This window comes from Onychostruthus taczanowskii, unplaced genomic scaffold (genome assembly GCF_017590055.1).
Source record: "Onychostruthus taczanowskii isolate IOZ18803 unplaced genomic scaffold, ASM1759005v1 scaffold39, whole genome shotgun sequence".
Classification (NCBI taxonomy): Eukaryota; Metazoa; Chordata; class Aves; order Passeriformes; family Passeridae; genus Onychostruthus; species Onychostruthus taczanowskii.
The window spans coordinates 3480280-3496225 of NW_024501348.1; the positions used below are offsets into that span (position 1 = coordinate 3480280).

General features: G+C 39.1%; 1 protein-coding gene across 1 annotated transcript in view; it reads left to right on the plus strand.

Moving 5' to 3' along the window:
- The window catches only part of MDN1 (midasin AAA ATPase 1), a 93466-nt gene that overhangs the window by 46661 nt on the left and 30859 nt on the right, over positions 1-15946 (plus strand). The window contains exons 47-64 of the mRNA XM_041412325.1: positions 431-576; positions 1070-1272; positions 2864-3084; positions 4110-4223; positions 5060-5192; positions 5877-5986; positions 6635-6768; positions 7364-7524; positions 7867-7987; positions 9077-9287; positions 9429-9660; positions 10500-10626; positions 11513-11683; positions 11825-12039; positions 12139-12520; positions 12693-12802; positions 13892-14588; positions 15560-15721. Coding sequence (XP_041268259.1) covers positions 431-576; positions 1070-1272; positions 2864-3084; positions 4110-4223; positions 5060-5192; positions 5877-5986; positions 6635-6768; positions 7364-7524; positions 7867-7987; positions 9077-9287; positions 9429-9660; positions 10500-10626; positions 11513-11683; positions 11825-12039; positions 12139-12520; positions 12693-12802; positions 13892-14588; positions 15560-15721 — 3650 coding nt within the window. The remainder of the gene's footprint in view (positions 1-430; positions 577-1069; positions 1273-2863; positions 3085-4109; positions 4224-5059; positions 5193-5876; positions 5987-6634; positions 6769-7363; positions 7525-7866; positions 7988-9076; positions 9288-9428; positions 9661-10499; positions 10627-11512; positions 11684-11824; positions 12040-12138; positions 12521-12692; positions 12803-13891; positions 14589-15559; positions 15722-15946) is intronic.

Sequence of the window (15946 nt, forward strand, 5' to 3'; positions counted from 1 at the left end):
CATAAAACTATAATCAGGGACTTTTGGATTGGTTTTTTTTTGCATTCCCAGGAAGTAGGCCCAAGTCATGGAAATGTGGTAACTACAGTGCTTTGTAAGGAGACATCAGACACTGGCACATTGTCCCTTGCTATCGGGAAGCCAGTGTATTCAAAATGAAAATGAGCAAAACAGAGGGTTTGCACAAGTTGTACTTGGCAGCTGAGTTTGATTCATCTCAGCTGTCTGATTGATGTCTTATTTTGAGCTGGTAATTTGTTATTTACAGTCTTGTCAGGTTTTCTTATCAGCCTTGGAAAGAATCCATTCAGCTTTTAGGTCAGTTGGATAAATTTGTTTTGTATCATGACACATTAAGTGGTGTTTGTCACATTAAAGGGCTGACAGTTGCTAAATACTTGTATCACTCTAATTGCTGTGTATCTTTCAGGTTCTGTGTCATCTTTGTCACCTTTGCTGCAGGCTGCTGTATTAATTGTGCAGCAAATACAAAGAGGCTTTGGATTAGCAAAGTCTTTTTACAGAGCCTGTTGGGAAGTTTATGGCCGCTCACAACAACTGCAGATTAACCAAAAGGTAAAAATCCTATATTTGAAAGCTTTTCTTAGATCATCTAGATAAGCAAAAAATGTAATTTCATGAGGCTAGTGTTTGAGATCCTCTGTTTCTTAAGTGCCTGAGACTGATGAAGACGGTGCTCTTGGAGAGATGAACCAAACAATACCCTGTTTAGACTCTGAGGCTTGTAGTTTGTCAGTTTGTCAGTCTCAGCTTCAGCTGAGACTTTGGGGTATTCACACTCATGCATCTGTAGCCTGTAACACTGTGCACACTGTCTTCTGTAGACACGTTCACTTCCTGTTTGAAACTGCACAGTGTGTTATTTCACTTCTGGTAGGAATGTTTTGGTACTTTTATTGTGTGCGTTATACAGTGTTTGTAGAAGATTTGGTGTCTAGTAATTTCATAATAAATACATGTAATTAAAGAGTTTCCTGAGCTATGGTGCTTGAATACATGTTACATGTTTGAATGTGACTCTAAACTGCTTTTTGGTTGTTTGTTGTAGGTTGTGTTAGAATTGGTTACGAGGCATGCTTCTTCTCTGGCTTCCCCTGACACTTGGGGTGAGTCCTTGCTAGCAGTGGGATTGTGGCCAGACTCCCTGCCTTCGGGTCTGTTTGCAGCTGAGGACTCACTCCTTTCCACAGTCCAGAGGGATGGGCAGGTCCTGATGTATTGTCTGCATAGACTAAACCTCAGAAATGGAAGGTAGGCAGGAAACCTTTTTTGGTCTAGTAAATGAGAAACAATATATGTGAACTGGTCATGGCATGTCATTGTTTATTGCAAAATCCTGTCTTCATCAAATTGTGCAGGTAGAGATTGTGATTGTCATACTCTGTGTTCCTGTTACCTTTCCATACAGCCACTGCAAATGAAAGTTCAGTTATTTACTGTTTTATTCTTACGTCTTCCAAATACATTCCAAATACTTGACTTTTTAATCTTCAATAAGTGCATTTGACTCATTTTGAGAGTTGTTTAGCAGAAAATGCGAATGCAAACACTGGATTTAATAGGTAATAAGAGCCCCAAAATTTCTTCCTTCCGTTTTCTTCTAAGCTTTACTAAACCTGGGCATGGAACTAGTTTAAAGTATACTAATGATTCACTGGATTTCCAGTTTTCATGTAATCAGTTATTCATCAGTAATTTTAGGTCCAGTAGCTTCAGGTGAAAACACAAATTTCCTTCTTCAGACAGAGCTGTCTGAAAAGAAGCAGAGGCCCCTGTGCAGGGGGTATATGAAAGAATTTTCTAATGATTTCTTGTGCAATATAGCTGTTAATTTTTACAACACTGGTGCAAAAACTTTGTTCCTGCCTTCTTTGCTTAATAACCTACTCTAGACTGTAGGTATACAGATAGGTACTGTTGGTTGCTTCCAGTGAAACAACAAGCTGTGGAAGTTTGTAGTAAGATCAAAAGTTGAAATTGTAAACTCTTAGCAATATGCTGTGTTGTTTGCTATTTTTGTTTGGTTTTGTTGTTTATTTTTTACTCAATGACACATCTTTTCCTATCTTTGTCTTTTTAAATTTAACTTTGCATATCATTCCAGTGCACAAATCAATTAAAATTTTTCAGTGAAATTCTGTGCATATTCTCTTGAGATAGTGCATTAATTTTTGGCAACATTGAGCTCACAACCATGAGTTTGACAGCTTCTCATTAGCAAGGCACAAAATGACTAACAGTCTCTTGTTTAAGACTAAACTATCCAATTAAGAACTGACATCTAGATTATTTTCCCTTTTAACTCAATAACTGATCCCTGGAAGCACTCGATGCAGACTTTTCTGTCCAATTACAAAACATCACCCAAACCCATGAACAAGAAGGAAGATGAAGCATGAAGAAGAAACCCAGGACGACACCCTATGCCCTCCATCATGCTTCCATCCACAACATACTAAAAGTCCCAAAACCTAAATTTCTCACCAGGTTATACATCTACACTACTCTGTGTAATCTGTTTCCGACTTTTGTGGATTCTAGTCTATCTTGAAGTCTAGGAAACTTTCTCCATGAATGAGGGTCAAAGTCAGTGCTCCCCTGGGGGACCGGACACCCCAGAGCAGACAAAAATATTCCAGGTGCCCTGGGTTTCCACACTAATAGTAGACACTGCCAAATGATTTGAAGTTGGAAACTGGTTTTAAAGCTAAATAATGGGGGAAAGATCATTACATTGCTACACTGATGCCTAAAGATGGTTGCATAGCTTGTTTTGCAAAATATATTTTTTCCCAGATCTGGCAGTTTGAGCCCTTGATTGCTGGACTTCTTTGTGTTTCAGGACATTACCAGTGACTCTGCAAGATCTCGAGAAGTTTTTGCAGTCCACTAATCCTGAGAGTCTCAAGTTCAGTGCTGTTGAGATAGATGGAAGCTGGATGGACGAAATGGAAGTTCTCCAGGCTTCAGTGAAACTGTTCGTAGAAAAGGCAACCAATCAAGACTGGAAATTAAGGGTTAAATGGCTTAACTCCTTAGCCAAAAATCTGCCACAGGTGCTTGGTAGGTAATCATTTAACTTTGTTTTGTCTAAGGGCTGGGTTGTTATGTTTTCTCAAATCTTAAGTCTTCTATGAAAACATCCAGGCCATTCCAAATTATGAATTATAAAGACTCTCAACTATCCACACTAATTCAAGGGCATGGAGGCTCCAGGAGAGACAGAAACAGTTTGTGCATGTTAGGAAAAAAAGATGATTTGGGCTAAACATTATCCTTTATTATTCCGCCATGTGTGTAACTTGTGCCACTTTTGAATTAGTTGCTTTTGGATCCGTTTTTCGTCTGTGTAAGCAAATATGCCTTTTCACTATTTTTTTCAGTAATAGTGAAAGCAGTCAAATGCCTTCTGTGTATCTGGTGTTAAAATACAAATGCTTAAAAAGCCAAAAAATTGCAGAACTGAGATTTCCTGAAGCAGTGTTTTCTGAACACTCAGGATAATAGCTGAGATGAGCTATTCACTTAATTATAGAATTAATCACATTAAACTCATGCACCATTTAGGCAGCCATTAGTCCTAATAATTCACACATTTAGCTCTTTTTTATGGTCTGAAATCTCAGATATACTGTCCTTATATTAATTGCTTCCTCTCTATTTCACCATTTTTTCAGGCAGGTAGGTCTTAAAGTAGAAAATATGTAAAAAATTAATGAAAAGTGTGCTCTTCTTTTTCTTATTGTAAAGAAAATACACCCCACCCCCCGAAAAAAAAAAAAAAAGATGATGTATTGAGAGGAAGATTTGAAGGTATAAATTAATGGATTTTCACAAACCATATTCTACTAGCATACATGTAGTGTCACTAGTTCAGCTAAAACTCTTTATAAGATTTATGTCTTTAGCTGTGACATTCTGGTGTTTTTAAGACCTTTTGGAGACAATACAAAATATGACCAACCAGCATAGCCAAAGTGGATGCACAGATTTGATTCAGTTTGCTTCTGCTGGCTCAGTTGAAGTTATTTTTCTTGATTTGTACTAAACACTTTTTTATGCCCATGTTCTCCCCTCTTCACCTGCAGATTCAGTGAGGATTCAGCTGGAAGCAGGTGCTGTAGCCCTTGGTTGTTTTTATGCCAGTCCCCTCTCATCTGGAGTCAGTAACATGATCAAGTTGCTGCAGCCAACTATGACAGGTACCCCTGAAAAAGATGCATGTAAGACATTGCTTCCTTTATTTGTTCTCTGAACACACTGCAACCCTTCTTAGGAAATTTATGTAGCAAAACAAAGGCTAAATTCTAAATATAGGTTGCCTTTGTCATAAAATAAAGTACAACAAAGAAAACAAACAAAACAAAAGAAATTACAAAAAATACAAGCGTTCTTGCTGTCTAGAACAGCAAATATGGCAATTAAAAGCATTCACACTATTCAAGTTAGAGATGAGTGCTCTGCCCATGAGTCCTGGCTGTGTATCTGTGACTCAGATGTCTTCCTACAGCTCAGAGTGGTGTTCTGAAGAGTGATTCAAATATTCACTGCCTTTCTGACTTGATAGTGTATGATCTTTTTTTCCTCAGGATTTGTGTTAGTCCATCTGAAACCCATGGCTTGGCCTGTAATATTCCCTTGGTGTTTTGTGGGGAGCTCAGACCTGTGGCTTCTTTTCCAAGCTTGTTAAATGCATGAGAGCTGCATACAGTGACACTGGGCCTTTTGTGGATGGTCCTGGCTGTCTTGCCTGCACTGTGAGCCAGACTTGAGCTTCTAAGCTCTGTTTGAGTGTTTAATTTATTAACAGTGTTTAATTTATTGACTAACCCCTGTTTAATTTATTGTCAGTGTTCTGTTTTACAGAACCTGCAGTCAGCTTTAATGCTTTTCTGTTTGGCTATCTGGAGTGGGAGAGTTTGGCTGCCTTCCTCCTAGGCTGCTTCTTTCATTCCCTAATGTCTCCTGCATAGGCAGGGGGACCAGGAAGAGAACTGAGTAATGTTTCACTGCTGCCCTGTTTTGTCTGCCTTTCCAGATGAACATGTGATGCCTCTGGACCCACGATGGAATATGCAGTTTTTGGAGATCATTAGAAATTCTATGAACTTTGATACAGAAATGGAGCACACAGACCAGCTTCTTATGCTTTTGAAGTCTGCAGCAAATCGGTGGGTTACAAAAAAACCCTTGTAAAAGTGCCCAGTGCCTGTAACCAGTGCTGAGTAAACACTTGAGGTGTCTGCCAAGTGTGATTTTAGGTTTTGGTAGGTGTGGTCTAAAATATCAAGCAGAGGTTTTTGTACAGGTATTTAAATTCTTTGCTTCTGTTTTCTGTAGATGCGTACTAAACACAATCACTTACTATAGGAGCAGAGCTCTCAGCATTCCATACAGGCTGCAGTACTTCAAAGACAAATCAGAACTGTGGGATAAAGCATTAAAGAGGCAGAAGCAGCAGTGTGAAATCTCTGACAAAACTTAAATAGTTGTCCTGCTTTTGGATTTTGACTATTTTTCCTAATAAGATTGAAAAGTACACAGATTTTGAAGTTAAAGTGTAAGAAAACACCTGCTACAGATGCAACACATATCCTACAAGCCATGTGTTGCATCTGTTTAGTAGCTCACTGGTTTTTCCTCCCTGCTGAAGTCAGGGATCTGCTCCTTGTGAAACTTGCTTCTACAGAAACCATATTCAAGCAATTAGTTGTGTTGCACCTCGTACTTCTTCCATAATACACTGAATATATTATATCACTTTGCAGTTCAAATGCCATATTATAGTTCACCATTCTCATAAGGCCAAGGTTTAAAACAGTACTGGATTGACAACAACTTTATTTTTATTTCAGGGCAGTGTTATTTCTTAACCGAGAAAAAAGAAGTTACATTGAGAAGAATTTGATTGCCAGCAAGAAGCCAAGAAACAGTGTCTTAAGAATGTCCCTAGATTTCCACAAAAGTGCGTTGATTTTTGCTGTTCCTTTTCGTTCAGTAGTCAATTTTGAAATATGGTTCATTTGCATTGTTACAAAATGTGTACTTCAAACATGTTGTGCAAAGAGAGAATACGTGAATGTAAAGCAGTCAAATGAGGACTAGTGTGGTATCTAACACATTATTTTTAAATTAGATATACCTTAGGCTGCACTGTTTATGTCCTGCCTCTATGAGGTAATCAGTGAATATGATTTTTCTCTTAATTAACTAAACTTTAGGATAACAGTGGGGAGAAATTGGAATAGCCTTCTTTCTTTAGCTAATGAGAATAACCAAATTCTTCTTGTTTTTGTTTTATGTAAGTAGGAAATTTTACTAAAACAAAGGGTAAAATTTAGTGAAGAAGTTAGTGTGCTGCATAGAAGCAATTGGTCAAGGAATCCCTCATTATGGGTTTTTCAATATATGTATAAAATGCAGAGAGGTAACAGAGAATTGTGAAAATAATGAAGGGCTACTTTTATTGCTTCATTTCTTGGATCTTTTCAGGTTGTGTTTTTTTCCTCAATCATAGAAAGGTTCTAGTGATCAGAAGTTGACCCATATGTGTCGTGTGATGTGGCTGGAATATTCAGTCTCTGCCTTTCTTTTCCTCTTCCCCAAACTTCAGATCCAGGAAGTTATGACTGTCTTCCTCATGGAGTTGTGGTCAACCTTGCTGCTTTCTTTGAACTTTGGGATGCATTTGCACTTCACTGGGTGAAGTCTACTCAGGTGGCCTTAAGTGACAGTGACACGCATGATGTGAGTAGACTTTCCACAGTACATTTATGGAAATGAAGTGAAATTAGATTGTGTGCAGAAAACTATTTTTAGTTTCAGGGGCCATGAAATAAAGTGCAGTGCTTCTGTTTGTATTCAGAATATGCCTAATAATAGGCAAATGATCATGTTTGTTTCAGTGGCTGTATTTGTGCCCTCTAATACTTGTTTAGGATGGCATGAACTGTGCCTGTTTCTCTCCACTGATGATAAACAGAGTATCCATTTCTATCTGTGATAAGAATGTCTGAACCTGGACATTTGACATGCAGGCCACAGAGGTGGTTCACTTCTCCCTTTCCCTTTTCAGACCATGAATATCATTTTGCTGAAATCTTGACATTGTAGACTTGGTGCAGGGATTGGTTGGTTGTGGCTGCTGTGGTTCCTCTTGCTGGTGTGGTATTTTTGGAGAACCTGTAGTTGAGTCCTGGTTGTACAGCACTAAATACAAAACATTGTGGGACTCTGCAGTTAATACAAGTGATGGTGGTTTTGCCTTTTCTCCTGCTCGAAGTAAGAAGTGTTGTGTAACCTGGGGCAGGGGTAGCTGTGTAACCTCCTTGGCTGGTTCTAGGTGCTGTACTGCTCGCTGTGGCGGGACCGGTTCTGGGCCGTCTCTGACTCTGTCACAGCGGATCCGCCAGGGTTGTCACTCCTGGCTCTGCACTGGCACTGGGTTATGAAACACCTAATTGACAGAATTCCTCAGATGCTTATTGGATCAGACCAGAACAAGTGAGTGGCTTTGTTTGGTGGCTTTCAATTTGTTTCTGTTAAATAGCTGTATAAATTACTCTTTTCTGTAGTGTTATAGCTGCTAAACTTTGTTTAGATTAGTGTCCCAAGTTGTGTTGCATTAGTGATGCAAATAACATCACTCATTTTTAAAATCTGTGATTCCTAGCACTGTGCTTCTGCTTGCTCAAATGATCATCTAGAATTTTTACCTCTTTAATGAAAGGATGAGAGAAGGACTTCTTTATGCATCCTTTTGCCTTGTTCCTCAAACTTCTGTTAACTGTGGGCTTCTTTTCTCCCATCTGTCCCTCCCTTTTTTTAAATTTTTTCCTCTACAAGGATTTCCAGGGAAATTCAATCCGTTTCACAGCAGATTCAGAACTGCTTGGTCAATCCTGCTGGTATTTCAGCCAATATGAAGACACTACAGAAGTCTCTAGGAAGACCCCTTCCTTTTAAGGTATCAATATTATGTTTGCAAAGGATTTGTATTTCCAGCAGTGTCCAGATAGGCTTTAATATATTTACAGCACTTGCTTTTCAGGACAGAGAAAACACAATTCTTTTCAATTTTTAAGATTGATTAAAAAGAAAATTTCAGCACATGTTAATGTACATATCTTTTGAGAAATATATCAGTTATCCAGGTAGAGCATTTCTACTATTAATTATGCTGTGTATAGAAAATATTTACTTAATAGAAAGAGGTACCTGTGAATAAAAAAATTACTCCTTGCTGTGTGTTGTGAATATCAGTATGGCACTTGCTTATTCAGTGAACGTAGGTGTATTTAGAACACCCTGTGCATTTCCTTTTATACAGCACAGGATGGGGCTGCCTTATGACTTCCCAAAACAAGGCCTCTTAAATTTGACAGTTTTAGAGTTAATGCATTTCAGAATTTGTTGTAATTAATTAAAAAGAAAAAAATTCAGTAAAATTTTTAAAAATACAAGTCCCTGTTTAAAATGAGTGTGCAAGTAGTCATGTGCAGTTGTGTTGGTCACTAGTGCTTAGACCTAGGTTTTTATGACCTTCTCTCTCAAGGATACTCAGCTATCAAAAAATGCACATAGTTGCTTTATGAGACGCTGAAGAACATTCAGTGCTTACTAAGAATTTGGAAAGATCCAAATGTATTTAGGCATCCAAATGTATCTAATATATCTAAGCCTCCAAATGTATTTAAATTGCAGGTGTAAACTGTAATTTCTTGTAAGTGACAGTAGCTCCTGGTATTTTTTTATTATTTTGTGTATTTATTGCCCTTGATTTAGATAAGTTGCCCAGCTGAAGTACTGTTTGCATGATGAAGGGAAAAACCCTAACTTGACAAGGAGAATTGTAGCCACCATTTTCAATTTCTGTCTTCCTGCTGTATTGAGTCAGGCTACTAAAACATTAGTTTTAGGCTGTTGTTTCAGGCTGGTTATATATAGTTGTACTTTAGTTGTGTGCATGTGAATTTGAAATTTTAGTTTTGTCTGCAGTCATAAATGTTGTTTGTGGTTTTGTTAGCACTGCTGAAACAAATTGTCCTTTTTCCAGGATAAACTGGGCATGGAATGTTTTTCTCAGTTAAAAGCTCTCAGCAAACCACTGAATATCTTGGAGCTAAAATTGGCCTGTGGAGAAAGTAGATGGCAGGAGAAAATGTGCTGTGTGAAAATTGCTGCCACAGGAGTGAAGATGAAGAAAGCATTGCTGCAAGCTGATGGCTTGATAATAAGAGCCAATCATTTAGAAGATGTTAGTCTGGGTAGGTGACACTTATGAAGAGCCCAGCATGTTGGTTTCTGCCATCTCCATTCTTTTGTACACAGACGGAAAGGATGTTAAATGTTCACTGATAAGACACATAGTACATACATTTGTGTGCCTCTTTTATTCTGTCAAACAGGTCGGCTACAGATATTTTTGAAAGCTGTACATTCACAGCTGAAAGCAGAAGGAGTCAAATACAGTTATTCAGAAGAAAGGCTTCCTGAAGACACCATCTCCAAGCAGTTAGACCCTGCCCTGCTAAGCCAGCTCTGCAGTCAGGTTCAGCTGTGGCCTGCAATGGAATACATAGGGGTGCTCTGGCAGTACAAACTAACAGCAGATTATGTGGCCAAGGCTTGTGCAAGAAGGTAAGAAGAAGTTTGGAGAAAGAACTCCTATATTCCTTTCATGATATTCCAGATCTCTAGCTAGAAGCTGTAACTTTGGTGCTTTACATCTCCATGTAAACCTGTATTTGTGATTTAAATACACCTCTGTGTGTGTGCATATATATCTGTGCAGCACACAAATACATGTGTATCAGGAATCAGCAGAAGATGTTTATGCTGTATTGCTGGGGGCTGCTGCAGAAAAACTGGATTAGACCCGGAGATGAGAGAAGGAGACTAGCATGCATGCTTCCTTTTGTGTAAGCTATACACACATAGAATCACAGTTTAAATTAACATTATTAATTTAAGAAGTGTTAGTGTTGTTTTAAGAGATCAAGTGTATTTATTTTTTTCTGGTTTACCATGCCTTAAAAGAAAGCTATTTATGGATTTCAGTGAAAGTAATTTTTTGTGTAATGAGACTCTAAGAATCACTGGTCCACTCTTGAATTCAGCAAAGTTCTGACTTTTCACAAAAGCTATAAACCTAGAAAATGGTTTGTTCCCAAATGTTTTGTATGTTTTGCTCAACATGGAACTTCTGGCTACAGACATTACACTTTTCCCCCTCTTTTTTTGTGTTTAGATTTTGTTAACTTTGAATGATTCAAGTGTTTTGGGTATTATTTGAGTGCCTGTTTTTCCCCAGCATTTGAAATGCTGTCATTTTAACCTTTTGGTGACTTTGCTTGCTATTCTTGTTTTACTATCCAAGTGTTGGAACTCTGATTGTTGGAATTCCATCATCCAAGTGATTTATTTCATGTGCCCTGCTTAAGCCCTGCTTAGGTTGTATTTCTTTTTACCTGCTACAGGAAGAACTGCAGTCAAGACTTAAGCATCTGTTCAGATCTAGCTCAGTTCATAGCTTTTTCTCTGAAGCTGACACCAGCTGCTTGTCACCAGCTCTCTGGACTGTGGCACTTGTTGCACCATAATGAAGTAAGAAGAAGTTTTATTTTAATGTAATTATTTAAACTAAAGATCTGATTTAATCTTCCTGGAGTTTTCAAAGGTTCTTCAAAATACATATATGGCTAAGATTTTTGACGTGCAGTTTTTCTACCTCTGCCTGACAAAAGCTGTTCCTTCTTTTAACAAGAAAGGTTATTAACTGTGAGCCATGAGAAAATGCAATTAAAACACAATGATGAAAGATAAAATATAACAAAGTCTTAAATAGAATAGTTTTGTAAATTTTGTTTGGTAGTATTGTTCTGTACATCCATCTGTGACCTAATGGGAAATTGTTTGGATGGCAGGTACCAGCCTGGCTGGATCTATATATTCAAAGTAATGTTGTGCTGAAAAATGCTTTCCTCTGTTCCCATGCCTCTAAAATTTTTTATTTCTGTTGCAGATCAAACAGACTGATAAAGCTACTTGATGCATGTTCTGTAGAACATTTAGTAACTCTGCTTAATATTTATGATACAGTGGTTGTGTTCCCACAAAGCACAGAAAAACACGAGTTCACCTTAAATGCTTCAGAGCAGAATATTGGATGGCTTTACCTGTTTCATGTCTCTGCATCCTTGTGTATTGTAACAAAAGGCTGCACAGTCATGGACTGCAGGCTGTATTCTAACAACTTGCTCTGTAAACATGCTGCATATTTCACAGACAGGAGACAGTGCTGACCTCAGGAAGTTTACTCTTCATTGAGGAGATGCAAGCAAATCCTATGTGAATTTGAAAGGATCTTGGAGAGTATCTTGTGCTATCCCTCCTGAAAAACAGAATCATACTTCCTTTGTACATGTGTGTGCTTAATTCTCTCTTGCTCCCTATACATTATTCTCACCTTTAGGTTTTTGTTTCTCCTTAGATATCCCCTGAAGAAATGTCTCTTCTGTCATCTCAGCTAGTTAATGCTGTGTTAGCATCCTTTTGGAGCAGTACTTTCACCACAGACCCAGATTACTGGTTGACTTGGAGGCCACTGCCTGCAACAGAGGAAAAGAACTTCTCTAAATCCCCTCTGAGCCATTCTATGAAGGTTTGTCTCTTCTGACCTAATCAAATTCTAGGCTGAATGCTCTTGTTGACTAATTCAAGTTTTCTAAAGCAATATTTTAAGTTCTAGCATAGCCAGAGCAAGTTGCATTTGAACGATCTAACTCTTAATCTCTTGATTTAGGGCCCAGGCATTTTGACCCGAGCTGTTTTCTCAAAGTGCTTCTTTGAAATTCTAACTAGCAGCAACAAGACAAGCCAGTGGGATGTGAGTGGGCTTCCTGTTTTGTCATCATCCCACGTAACACTGGGAGAATGGATGGAGAGAGCACAGCAGCTTCACAATGTCGGCACAGCGCTGTGGACCAACCTGGCTGTCCCTTCAATAGCAGATTTTAGGTATTAAGACTTCTCTTCCACATATATGTTATTTAAATCAAGCATGTTATAGAAGGTTGCTTACTGTGTGTAAATGTTTCCTCTTTCCTTTTTCTCCAGACACACAGATGCTAGACTGCAAGGAATAATGCTAGGCAGACTGCTCTCTGCCCTGGTAGATCTGATTCCAGTGGATCTTCAAGAAGAATTTTTGGAGTGCTGTGAGAAACTCTGCCTCAAGGATCCTGATGCGTATGAGTACCTTCTCAAGATACTTGAAAGCATCACTGATCAGGAGTTACTTCCTAAAGAATTCCTATTCCTTCTGCTCACTTGCTTGCATCAGTTCTGTGGGGAAGGGCTTCAGGAGCTACCAGAGACAGCTTGGAGAGGAAGCCTCTGGGTGAGCATTGGCTTGGTGCAGATCCAGATGTGGATTCCACAGACCAGGTTTGATCCAGCTGTTAAAAGAGAATACAAGCTCAAGTACTCAAAAGAAGAGGTGAGTATGAAGCCAAGTTTGCTTTTACCTTTATTATGTATAAAATCAATGCAGAGGAGTTTGGCTTGGTCATGATTTTTAAACTATACAGTTAGAACTTCTTCTAATGTTCAAGAAGTTGATGTACCTCCTTGGTTACTGAAATAAGAACCGTTTATTCTTTCCTTTTTAGTTACACCAGCTGGAGTGTGAATGGAAAACACATGATTTTTCGTCCCAGCTGCATACAGGAAAAAGTATTGAAGATGAAACAGTCAGCAACTATATTCATCCCCATATCAGGTAACACCCAGGCACTGAACCCATCTCTTTTAGAGTGGACATGTCATCTTTGTTGTGCTCAGGCTCTGAAACTTTACAATTTTTCTCTCTTTCTGTAGAAACTAGAGTAGCTGGTTTTAAAGTGTCAATCTACATATTGAGGTGGTAGAGAAGAAGCAGCTGTGCTTCTTACTTGCAGTAAGGAATTGTCTGTACACTTTGTACTGCTGAAAATAGAGCAGTTAAAGCAGTGGCCATCGTATATTGATGAAGTTGAAACCATGCCCACAAGTAAAAACAATGCCTTGCATTTAAGTTACAATACTTTCCTCAAAATGGAACAATATTATCAGTCAGTTGAAGTGAGGTGAATTATCTGTCACTGTAGTTTCTCAAGGCCATTATATGTGCCAGTGCTATTTTGCAAAGTTCTTCAGCTGATATTACTGGGGAAAAACATACATGTGTGTATTTTAGCAATAGCCTTTGCCTGTGTGGCTGTGGATGAATTAAATTTCTTACCACACAGAGTACACTGTTGATATTCAGAATCTGTAGCCACTGTTCTTTTGTATGGGGCTTTTTGTAGTTCTTTTTTGTCAGAGGAACTTGAGAAGGAAATTTTAAGCAAAGAGAGCTTTCTCCTTTCTGTAGCCTTCCAGGTGTGTTTTGTGTTCATGGAGATAAAAACTGTCTATTTTTAATTATTTTTCACTTTTAATAGGAAGTTTTTATTTTATTATTGTACACATAGGATCTGCTAGCTCCATGCTACTGCTTAAAGAGAATGCTAGTAATTGAAAGCAGGTTCTGAAAGAGTGAGCTTTACCGATTGCTTGTGATATTATTTTTTTTCCTAATGCTCACAGAGCTGTCAGGTAGCAAGAAAAAAGTATTTGAAGTTTGTTGAAGTGGCAGGGAGAGAAGAAGGCTACACCTGTGGGCTAAAAGGCTGTCCCTTGTTTTTTCCTTATTTGCTGTTTCACACAAACTAGCAGAGTATTTTCTGTTATTCTTCTCCTGTATCGAACTGCTACATTAGATCTATTTAAACAAGTTCGTACAAAAAATACTCTCATGTCTAAACCAGTCAATGTTACTTCTTAACAGGCAGTTGCATGAAAGAATGCAAAGGTTGAAGGAGCAAATAAGCAGTCTTTCTAGAAGGAAGGCCTTCAGGCCTGCAGCTCCACTGTATGATTGCTTGTACCAGGAGGCTCACCAGTACATCAACAGCATAGCACAGATTTCATCAGTCCAAGACCTTCTAGCCCGCCTCCTGCAGTTCCTCCGTGGAGAGAGACCTAAATCACTGCAGGCTGTACAGAACCTGTTAAATGAAGAGGCATCATGGCAACAATCCCACCATCAGTTCAGAAAACGCCTGGCAGAGGAGTATGCTGTGTTCCCTGATGCCATCATTCCCCTCCAGGCTGCCATCCTGCAGCTGCAGCATGGCATGCGATTAGTGGCTTCTGAAGCGAATGCGGTGCTGCAGAGCTCTGTGTGCCCAGCTGACCTCAGCAACCTCCTCACTTCTTTGTTGGCATTTCCTTCTGTTGGCCGTGCCTTTCCCACTTACATTGCTCGGGCAGAAATTATATGCTCAGTGAATTCAGTTGGGGTACTCAATGGACTTAAAAAGTTCTCTCTGAAGCACTCTGAGGGAGGATCTGAGACAGCTGAGCAGCTGTCCCCAACTCTGGAACAGCTCCTGGTGAATGCTTTGTTGCATCTTCGATGCCATGTACTGTCCAGAGGAGAGATGGACCAGAAATCTCTGCAGCTCTTCAGACATCTGTGTCGGGTAAGCTCTGGACGCCCATAACTGGGAGTCTTGCTCTGAACTTGTCCCCTGTGGAAGACCTGGATCTGCTAAAACAGCTCTAGAGGAGGGCACTGAAATCATCAGGGGGCTGGAACACCCCTCTTGTGAAGAAACGCTGACAGAGAGTTGGGGTTGTTCGGCTGGGGGAAGAGATGTCTCTGAGGAGACCTTGTTGTGGCTTTTCAGTATGTAAAATGGGTTTATAAAAAGGAGGGAAGGGGACTTTTTACCTGGGCTTGTAAGACAAGGCATAAGAGTTTTGAACTGAAAGATGGTAAATCTAGATTGAGTATGAAAATAATTGTTTGGAAATGTGTATGGTGACACACAGGAACTGGTTGTCCATAGAAGTTGTGGATGCTGCAACCCTGGAAGTGTTTGAGAGTGATTGGATGGCGCTTTGAGCGACCTGGTCTAGTAGAAGATGTCCCAGCCTATGGCAGAGGGATTGTATTAGATGATCTTTAGAGGTCCTTATCTTGAAAATTATTAGTATGATGTTCTTTAAAATCTTCTACATTTTTCCCAATTAATTGTAAAAGATAATTTAATATACTGGATTAACTTATTTGACTTTATCAAGGCATGAAACAATAGCTTGTAATGATTAGCTAACATTTTATTTATGTAAGAAAAACCCCAAACAACAAAACCCAAAGGTGGACACACAAAAAAAAACCCCACCCCAATGCTAACTTTGTGAGTTTCTTTATTTAATGTTTAAGAAAGGAGACTAGAACTTGGTCAAGTACTCTGTTGTGTCTTTTCTTTGCATTTGCCTCATTAGCTTGTTAAGAGGGCAATTCACTAATGTTAGATGGCTTTGATTTCTACTTTTGTAGACCACAGAGGAGGGAAGAGCCAAGCCAAGTAAATGCTGCCCTATTGATGGAATAGGAGATGATGTTGAAGGTTAACTTGTAGAAGCATCTTGCTTTGTGTTTCCTTAGGCAATTGTAAATGAATGGGATGAGCAGGAACGCCGTGCCCAGGAGCAGGAGGCAATGGAACGCAGCCTGTACAGGTACAGGAGTAAAAGTCATGGGAAAGGACAGAGCGAGGAAGAAGAGGAAGAAGAAGAATTCAGGAGGAGATTTCCTTTTCATGAAAAGGTAATAGCTGCAACTCTTAAGAAACGCAAAAATTACATCTGAAGTTACTCCTGAAAATAAATGCTGTAAATTACATGAGGAATGAAGCAGTTTTTCCTTCAACCAAAAGCCAAATTGGGATAGATTTTGGTAGGCGTTCAGTTATGTGCCTGTGGTTTATTTTACCTTCTGTTTGAAAAATGTTTTTGGGATTAATTTCCAGGCTTGAACTGTACTGTGGTTTGG